This window comes from Lolium rigidum, chromosome 1, assembly GCF_022539505.1.
Source record: "Lolium rigidum isolate FL_2022 chromosome 1, APGP_CSIRO_Lrig_0.1, whole genome shotgun sequence".
Lineage (NCBI taxonomy): Eukaryota > Viridiplantae > Streptophyta > Magnoliopsida > Poales > Poaceae > Lolium > Lolium rigidum.
In genome coordinates, this window is record NC_061508.1 from 227,404,678 (window position 1) to 227,415,241 (window position 10,564).

The 10,564-nt window shown below is 48.1% G+C and overlaps 1 protein-coding gene across 1 annotated transcript; it reads left to right on the top strand.

The window, feature by feature from the left end:
* Nucleotides 1-1,948: 1,948 nt before the first annotated feature.
* On the top strand, nucleotides 1,949-2,896 carry LOC124655577. Its single transcript, XM_047194451.1, has one exon. It carries the CDS (start codon nucleotides 1,949-1,951, stop codon nucleotides 2,894-2,896), a length of 948 nt encoding a protein of 315 aa, XP_047050407.1.
* Nucleotides 2,897-10,564: the final 7,668 nt, after the last annotated feature.

A 10,564-nucleotide genomic window follows, 5' to 3' on the forward strand; every position in this document is an offset into this window, starting at 1 on the left:
TCCAGGCCCGTCGAGTCAGCCGTGCTATCAAGGGACTAAATGCGGGAAAGGATCTCGACTTTGAGATCGCGGTTTTCGTTACCTAGATTGGCTCCCCAGCCTTTTAGGAATTTTCTCAATCCCGTCGAGACCCGTCGCCAGCGCTCAATAGGGTCGTAGCAGATCCCCAAGTTGGCAACTAGCTCAAGCCACTTAGAAGAGACAAGCTCCCCAAAGTCCGGTCTCTCCAGCCATCCCTTTTCAAAGAAGAAACGGGGGCTCCACATCCTAAATTCCTCCCTAGAGCTTAGGATTAACGGAGAGTGGTCGGAGCCAATAATGGTGTTGGCTACCGAAGAGTGGAGCGGGAATAGAGTCTCCAATCTGTGGACATAAAGACGCGGTCCAGCACACAACGGACCGGATCTAACTATCGGTTTGTCCACGTGTACCTAGCCCCGTCCTACGGATCTCGCGAAGTGCGAGGTTAGCAATACACTCATTGAACCTGTGGACACGAGGCCAGTCAATGTTGTCGTTGTTCTTGTCCTCTGATCCCCTAATCAGATTAAATTCGCCGCCCACCATCAGTGGTAGGGGGTACGCTTCCACACTTAGTGATAGCTCGGCAAGGAAATCCCCAGATCTCTGATATATGGTGAGTCGGGCCATAAACAACAAACAAAGACCAGTCCTTGGAGGTGTCCAACTGTCGCACGTCGGCACGAAGGAAGAAAGAACCTGAACCCCATGCTAGGACATCGAAGGCATCTTCTTTCACCCCCAGAAGCATCCCCTGAGCGCCCCAACGCTCGAGTATCCTGCCATGCAAATTTACCTAAAAGATCAATACCCGGAGGTCAGCGGGAGAAAAGGACGATTTCATCGTCTCTTGGAGACATACAAAATCCGGTTTTCACGGGCTATAAACTCTTTGATTTGGGTACAGCGCCCCGGTCTACCGTACCCACGGATGTTGTAGAAGCCAACGCACATCAAACCCGACGCGCCTTCCTCCGTCCTGGACGGGCAACCAAACTGGCCTTTACCTTGCCACCCAGGTTGGCACGGGTAGCGGCCAAAACGGGGACTTCAACCATAGAGTCGTCGCCGTCCAACGGAGGACACACAATAGCCCCAACTACCGTGGTCAATGTACTGTCACTGGGGCGCGCCACTGGGGCCACCTCCACCTCCTTGCGGAACAACGCAAGGGCGAGCGCAGCTTGCGCCTCCTCCTTCGCCCTAATGAGGGAGATAGCCTCGGACACGGTGTGAGACTCCGTCTCACCGGCCAGACCATAGTCATGTGTAACCGTAAGCAAGTGCGGGTCCGAAAGATCAGGAAGAACAGCGAAGTCAAAAACCGTACCTGGCTCAAGGTTCTTCGCCGCCGTCCGCTCCTGTGCGCGCTGAAGCACCGGGGTCGTAGCCGCCGCCCCCGTTAGGCAGGCACTCTTCCTCGTAGGCTCCGCCGGGACCGTCCTGGTACGTCGTCTGCGTGGAACCTCCGATACGCGCCCCGGGGGAGGACCTGGTCCACCACCTGACCCTCCGCCTCCAGCAAATAGCACAAACATCACTAATCCCTTGAAAAAGATACAAATAAATGGTAGAACATACTAGTTTCTGCATGAAAGTTGTTATAAAAAATATACATTATTACAGGAATAGAAAATAGTGAACTAAAAACATTTATGATTTTTTTAATGAAACAGCAAAGTGAACAAGTTTGTAATACTCAGTTTCCTTATATATGCGCTTTAGAAATGGAAATACGCAGTTTCCTTGTTAAAAAACGCGTCGAAAGAACGCGGCATCTTCTTCAGTTTAAATCGAGATTTCCCAGCCGCCTCTTGTCTTCCTCCCCCGCCGCCAAATTCTAATCCCAATCTGCTTCTTCTTCACGCGCCCGCTCGGATCTCCAACTTTCCCAGCCCTAGCTCCGCGCGCTCTGATCCCAATCCCCATGGCGTCGTCGACTCCTCCCCACCAGCCCATGCCCGGCAGCTCCTTCTACCCGCAGAACTACGACCTCCTAATGCGGTACCTACTCCCGAAGCTTGCCGCATCTCCGCTCCCCGCCTCCACCGAGCATTTCTTCCACGACGCGGACGTGTATGCCGACGACCCCGAGACGCTCACCTCCCGCTACCCATCCGGACCGGCGCGGGCTTACGGTGAGAGCAAAAACTGGTACTTCTTTTGCGCCGTGAAGCCCACGATCGCCCGCGACGGCCGCAAGCCCCGGATCGTCGGCGGCGGCAAGGGTACCTGGAAAGCCGAGAGGGGGGAGACGGTCGTCGACCCGTCCTCGGGCGACACCGTCGGCCGCCTGGAGAGGTTCACCTACACGCCTAAGCCCAAGGAAGCAGGAAAGCGTCCCGAGTGGCTCATGGTGGAGTTCAGTCTGGATCAGCAACTCGTCGGGGGCGACGAAGAACCAAGAACCGTGCTTTGTAAGATCTATCGCAGCCCCCGATTCCTCAATTCCGCGTCCAAGTCTTTGGCTTCATCAGCGTCGGCGCGCAAGTGCAAGAGGAAGGCGGCCGACGAGCACCCGCCGTCTCCACGCAAGGCCATCAAGGCCACCGACGAACCATCTCCGGTCAGTCGGCAGCTCCTCTTTCCTTCTCCTACCGCACCAATTCAGCAGGCACCAATTCTGGAGGACGATGAAGCCTTTCTTGGCGACGACCAGTTCTTGAGCCAGCACTACCGCATCGTCGAGCTCTCCGATCCCGCGCCAAATCGCCCGGTCCAAGTCGACGACTTGGGCGGGCAATTCTGGAGTGGACTGCCCCAGCTTTATGGTGGTGAGCCTTCTGCTCCTTGGAGCTGCTCAATGATGACGGCGGCATCTAATCCATGGTGCGGTGGAGCAGACTTCTTCTGGAAATCGATTGTCACTCTCTGAATCCCATCTCTGCTGAATGCTGGTCATGGCTGCTGACGGATGACTACGATTTTGCTGTCCCAACACAGAAGACGGTTTGGGTTGAGTACCTGCACAAGATTGGTGCATGAGGGAAAGGATAGTTAGGACATGATCTGGAGTTTGGATCCTGTGTTTAACTTCTGCAGTTTAGTAGTAGCAGTAGTTTGTTCACTCTGTGATGTGTTTTGCCATAACCTGTAGTCGTATTCCGACTTTACCTTCCGATTATTAGTTACCGTGGTTCTTAAAGAATTTCACAGTATTAAATTGTAGGTGACAGTGTGACTAAGATATAGCATTTCTGTTAAAATTGTGTGTAATGGCTGCCTTGACATAATAACTGTCTAATACTCTAGTCTGTTACTTTCGTTGCAACTTGGACCCCAAAGCTTCAAACTACTCGGTAAGGAATTGCAAACCAAACTTGCTTCAAACAGGCAACGTGATTCATCCTAAGTAAAATGCGACCGAAGATAATTAACGAAGGCGGACAATGATTCAGCGAGCTGCCCATCTTCCACGTGTCTTGGTGATACAGAACCTAGATTGAACACAATCCAGGTCGCTCACAGAGGACAAGGTCGAGAGTGGATCCATTACGGATGCCATAATAGGTCACCAACAAAACAGAGAACTCTATGATTTTCATCAGCAGAACTCTACGATTTTCATGAGCGAACTTTATGCCTATGTTGAACTAAGGGTCCAACAAAACAGAGAACTCTATGATTTTCATCAGTAGAACTCTGCGATTTTCATGAGCAGAACTCTACACATATCTTAAAGTGGTACAACCTTGCAAATCCCGGAATTAGCAAATTTCTGCAAACATATACTACCTCCATCCCAAGGTTTAAGGCCTATTTATTTTTTTCAGAAAGTCAAACTATGTTAAGTTTGACTAAGTTTTTATCAAAACTCATTAACATGAAAAGTACAAAATCAATAGATAGATAATGAAATATATTTTCATATGGTACCTACAAAATATCATATTTGTTCATAAATTTTTCTAAAAGTTTAGTCAAACTTTACTTCGTTTGAAAAAAAGGCCTTAAACCTTGGGGTGGAGGTAGTATCATCTTAAATAGAACTTTGTTGACTAATAATTGGTACACACTTTTATGGAAAAAGGAGGTTCTGAAAAGGAGGCCTGCCACATGTGCTAGGCCAGTTAGGTACGGGTCCTATGTGGCCCCACGGAAGAAATCTTCTACGAAATACATATGTCTACAAAAGGAGTTATACCTTCAATACTCGGATATACAATCACATGCATGCAAAGTAGTCAACAGTTGGTCCTCAGAAGACAGCAAGGGCCTGGATATCACTCGCGCCCCATTTCATAAGCACCATCTGCGGGTCCAGGGCCGGGCCCGTAAAATTCGGGACCCTGTGCGAAACATAAAATGGGCCCTATTTTACTACAGAAATATTACTGATAAATAATTATAATATACATATATGTTTTATATGGACGTTTAAACTGAAGAACTACTTTCGACGCTTGTAGATTCTGAACTCGTTGTAAGATAGTCTTAAAAATTATTTTAAGAGGAAATCTTTCTATTCTTAATAGGTGATCCCATTTCTCTTCACATGCAGCCTATCCACCTCATCAAACATTCTTGACCAATCCTAACTTGCCAAGTCATGCAAGCCTTACATCATCACTCGCCATGTCATCCACCGCATCATGTTTATAGCATTATTATCTCTACTTTTCAACACCAACGTGGGCTGGACCAATGCCCACAAATTGATTGCGTTTGATCTCTTCACGTTCTGCACATTAATACAAATTAATGGATTTCCTTTTCAAGAGTAACCGATGGATTACTCTCCCTTTTAAGGCAATGGTGCTGCTCCACTTCCGTTGTCTCAGGAAGATTAATTGCCACAATTGGATCTCCACGCAGCTGCTCTTGAGAATTCTTGACTCTGAGAATACTTGAAATTTCTCCCACAGATAAGCAACATGTTGGAGCCGAGTAATTCGAAGCCCTTCCGCAGCCCCATGGCTCTAGGAAAAAGGATCGAAACCAATTCTCAAGCATCAGCGAAGCGTCAGATGCCGCGGTGCCTCCAGGTTGTGTATGCGCTCTGTCACCGAAGTTTTCCATGGTGCAAGGTCAGATGTGATGATCTACTGATTCCTTATTGTATCAAAACAGTCTTATTTCAAAACAACTGATGCGCATTGCTATGTTCGTGGGTTGCAACAATGCCTACCAGATGCCTCACCTGTTCCCACTTTTTTCCATTGGTTTGCTTCTAGAGCTCCTGATGGTTATTATCCTGGCCTTGACCAGTTGGTCCGCTTTGTCAGCTCCCGGCTTCTCAACTGGTGATTGCATGGTGATTGCATCAGGACTATGGTCATGGGGAAGAACGTGATCGAGAGGTTCAAAGCAGGATCTATAGTTCTTTCGTGTAGGGACATGTGAATGTGGTTCTCAAAGCCCTGATGCTTTTCCTGTTTTATTAAATGTTACAGGAGAATGAAGATGGTTGATACTGTGTCCAAGAGAAAATAGATGACTCTGCATGCATTTACTTACCTCAATCGTTGTGATTCATCCATGAAGGTACGTAATTGTTCTGCAAGATTTTTTCCTACACATCCATAACAGCCCTGCATAATTTCTGCAGTTTTTTCTTTCGTTAGTTGTAAGTTGTTGTCAAACTAACTCCACCATCTTTGTATTTGCTTTGCAGATGATTTTACATACTCCTATATATAAAAAGCAGCAGGCCATGCAATGAGAAGAGAAAATTATAGACTGCATCTGCCGATCTGACCTGAATTATATATTACATGTTTTAATTATCCTTTACAATTGTATATATTATTTATGTTTTCCCTGATTGCATTTCTTTAAGAGCACCAGGTCATGCAATGAGAAGAGAAATTTACACACTGGAATTGTCGATCTCACCTGAATTATATATTATATATTTTAATTACCCTTTACAGTTATATATTATTTATGGTTTCCCTAATTGCATTTCTTTAATTTTTCTCTACCTATTGGTTTAATGAAAGCTAGGAATGAATCCAATTTAGTATGGTACCTACACAACTACCTTCGAGCTTTATATTATTTATATATAAACTCAAACACCATTATAGGTATTATGCATTTGGTTACAACTATGCAATATTATCACATCTGTGATTTATGTTGCCAATTCATATTCATATACGAATTTGATAGAATCCCTATTATATTTAACAAGTGTTTCCTACCAGCCTATGACAAGGCGAGTGGGAAGCAGATTTTATCGACCTATATACCATTGAGATCACGAGAGTGGCATCTAATAGTATGTTGATAACTTTTGTGCGTCACTAAATTATCATATGGGGTGATCGATACATAACGAGAAACTTTAATATATGATGACTATTTTGTAGTTTCGCATTCGTGGATTATCTCAATACATCAACCTTATTTTATTTTGTGCTATATACATTTATAAGTTATGTTTTTCTCAGATTCTTATGTGCTCTATTCTCAAAAAACAATTCCAACATGGTCCCGCAGCAACGCGCGGGGTATCATCTAGTACATATATATAGTTTAATACCTTGACCGGAAGTAGTATCCAACCAAAGAAGAAGAAAAAACCAACATCCTATGATTTTGATGAACTAAAACTGCTTGGGTCTTAAAAACTAGAAAGAAATACTTTCAATCTGTTGACGTCAGAAACCCCCCGGCGGGCAGAGACGGGCAACACCGTAGAGCCGGGAACAACTAGGGCTGCGGCTGGCCCCAGTCCCTCAGAGCGACGGCCCGCAAAGCCTCCTGGTCGCACGCGCCGATGTTTATCACAAGGGCGTGCCACCTGACCTATACCCGGTCGGGAAGGTGTGGATGATGCCTCGCTTAGTTTCCTGCAGGGCACACACGTAAACGTTAAATACGAGCCTCGATCGGCTCTCGGAGTTATCTACGTGAATCGGCTGAAAGAGCCGATCCACCCATGATCCAGACAAGGTGTCCGAATATATGGTGGTCCTGCTTGATCAAGGTAAAGCTAATGAGATCTACGACGATTTAGGGTTTTCACCGCATAATCGGATCATCCTACTCCAGGTTGGGCCTCGCGCTCGCGCACGGTGATCGTAAGCCGATCCTAGACAGGGCCTAAAAACCAACACGAGGTTGATCCCCGGAACATCCTTTCTAGGGCTAGCAAGCGTCACCCTACACGCCGCTGGATCCTCCCCCCCTTTGTAAGGCCTAACTATTGCAGATATTAAACTAATCCTTGTAGAACAAGGAGCAATCGTAACGGATCAGATCTACTAAACTATGATCAAGCGGGGTGCCGCCCCTACACCTAAGATAGGTGTAAGGGCGGCTAGACATGCGAGGGTTGCACTACGATAGCATGTAATAAGAAGAACAATGCTAACCCTAACATGTCTAAGATAACTACGTCGCTCGCCATCAAAAAGGCTTCGATACGAGCAACGCATGAACAACTAGGCAGGCTTGTGCTGCCTAGATCGCAAGATGCGATCTAGGCAGCATGATGCTTACCGGTAGAAACCCTCGAGACGAAGGAGTTGGCGATGCGCCGAGATTTGTTTGTGGTTGAACGTTGGTTGTTGTTTATTCCATAAACCCTAGATACATATTTATAGTCCAGATGGACTTTCTAATGTGGGGCGTGCACCAAACCGTGCACGAGTAAGATTCTAACTTCTAAACTAAGATATGATCTAATATGTTACAGATACACGGGCCATTAAGCCCAACTTGGTATAAAAGGCCGATTCACGTATTTCTTCCATGTATATTCTTCAAGTCCATCTTGATCGCGGCCCACCTCTGACTCGGTCAAATTCTGGTGATAACACATGTCCCCCTGGTTTTGGAAATGACATTTCCAAAATCATTACGCTTTCTTTCGTCGGGTCATGTCGTGGCAGAGCAGAACTGCCGCAGAATCCTCATCACGATGCCTTGCCCCTTCCACTTCTCCACGTGGCCGCAAAACTTTGCTGTTGGGCAACATCTCCTCGGAAACTGCTGTGGCATTGAATCTCTCTCATATCCCCTTTATTTAACCGTTCTAAACAGCTTGCGTCTCCTTCGTCCTCCTCGCATTAGCACCCAAAAAAACCTCCGTGCCGCCATGTCTTCTTCCTCCTCCTCCGAGTTTTCCTACGGGTCCGACTCCTCCCGCGAGACGCCGCCGGAAATTCGTGCCCCGGAAGACTGGGACGAGGAGAGCCATGCCTCCTCCATTTGGTCTGAGGACGACAAGTCCTTGACCAGCGGGGATGAGGACCTTCAGTTCCTCGCCGACGGGGAACTGGAGTCAAAAAGCGAGGACGACCAGTTCTCTTGGGACGGCTGTCCCACCTCTGAAGAAGAGGGAGAAGAAGAAGACGACGACGACGACTCCCTCGAGGGCTACCCGCCGGCGAAACGCCTCCGCATGTGGTGGGACGACGACAGCAGCGACGACGAAGACGGGGATGAAGCCCCCGTGGAGGGCTACGGGAGTAGCGACGAGGAGCCCATCGGCAGCAGTGCCGATGAGAGTTCTGAGGATGACGATGAGGGCAGTGATGGCCCGTAGATTAGGATCTAATAGTATAGGCCTAGCAGTAGTAGATTGGTCAATAGACCCTTCTTTTGTTCTTCTTTCCTTGAGCAATCGGCTCCCCATTGTAAAAGATCTCAATACTAATGAAGAATTCCCTTAACTTGATTTCGCCGATTTCTTTCATGCTGAGTTTTGTCGACTGTTGGCCTAATCCATGCTTAGTGACTGATGGCAACGCATCAGTTTCACGATAATCTGCGAGACAAGCCAATTTAGCCATCCCTCCAAGCTAGCTAGCTCTGCCGCTGATGATGGCACAACCGATCTTAGTAAGCCGGCGACTTGATCTTTGAGCAGGCGACTTTAAAAGAGCCCTGGAACTGTCTTGGATGCTCAAACTGATGACTCTGTAACAGAACACCACTCTCCAGACCAGTTGTGTCGTAGGGCTGGCCGATTCCAACCAAATCGGCTCTCCAGAGCAAAGACCTTTAGAGCGAGCTGCCCCCCGAGCCTTAATCAAGGCGACTCAACCACATGTGCCGACATTAGCCTTAACTCATGACGTAGCCCCAAGCAGGGAACCTTCAGGGTGAACTGCCCCCCGAGCTTCTTCAGTCCTTCCTGCACCTTGCCGGCTGGATCGGCTCCTTTCCTTTGGCGGATGTCATGCAATCCATCCTTGACCTGATCTGCACGTTCAGGCTGCTCTTGGCACTGTTCTTGAAGAGAGGATCCGAGCCCTTAAACTACTCCATTGAGGAGTTCTCTCATTAAAAACCCTCTTCGTGCTCCATTGACCCTCTGATCGTAACAGTTATCCCTCTTGAGTCGATGGCCATGCATCGGCTTTTATATCCTTAAGTCGATGTCTGCTGCATCGGCTAAATTTTTTTTTTTACGGCCGACTTGTGCATCGGCCCCCATACTCCAATACCCATCACCAAAGGATGAGCTACTTCTACTGCATATCCTCATGCTTTATCCACCTGGGTGCCCCCCGAGCCGATTCTGTCAAGAGAAATGATGGTATCGGCTCTGTTGGATAACATGTCGAACCCAGGCAGAATGGATGGTGAGGATAATTTTGGCCGATTGCTGAAATCGGCCTCCATGTTGCTTGTTCGATGAAGGTTTTGTAATGTCCCTTCATAAATTTTTGGGGCCGATCACAAGGATCAGCCTCGCCACGTTTGCTCATTGACGTGCTCTTGCTACTCGTTCAGGCCGGTAGATAAAACCAGTCCAATCTCTGACTTTATCATGTTGGTGCGCTTTGTCGTCGTCCACCTTGAGTGCATCGTGAAATCGTGGAGCACTAAGCTTTGTCGGAAGAACGAACACCATGTTTGTGCCGACCGATGTTTCATCATCGGCTTTCCTTTGCTTGGGGCGCCACTCCATTTTCCGTGGACGACCCTCTTCATCCAGGGTTCGCCGAACCTTCGCAGCCGGATCAGGCCTTGCCTTTCTCAATGTATGCAAGTATAACCTCTCGGCTTCTTCCGAGCCGCGCAATCGTTGAACCCTGCGTTTCGGGAACGGCCGAGTCCATCGGGGCACCACCTCGGCCGGTGATACCTGTCTTCTTCTCCCTCGTCTTCTGAATCTTCGAGATCTTTCAACCGAGGGGACTCAGCTCGTTTGCTCTGTGGCGGGAGAGGTCCTAAGCGCTCGAACACGGACACGTTGGCTGCCTCCTTCTTCTGGGCAATTGCCGATTGTTGGCAATCGGCTCATTCCTGAATCCCAGCAGGTGCTCGAAGAAGGGACAATCCCGAGTGCTCGTCCTCGTCGTCTTGCTCCCTTGCCTTTTCCTTGGCACAACGCTCGTGCTCCTCCTCATCGCGATTATGCCGACGATGTCTTCGCGCTTCTCTAGCCGGACGATCTCTTTCATCATCATCGCCTGGACCGTCGGCGTTGGTCGTACCGACTCACATACTTGTTGAGGAGGTGATCGAGAGAGGTCGCCGATATCTTATGTTCTTCACTTCTCCCTCCGTGACGTAGCGCTTTCCGTCTTGGCGGAGCCGATCGCGTGGAGCGGCTTCCTCTCGTATCTTTGCTATGAGAGCA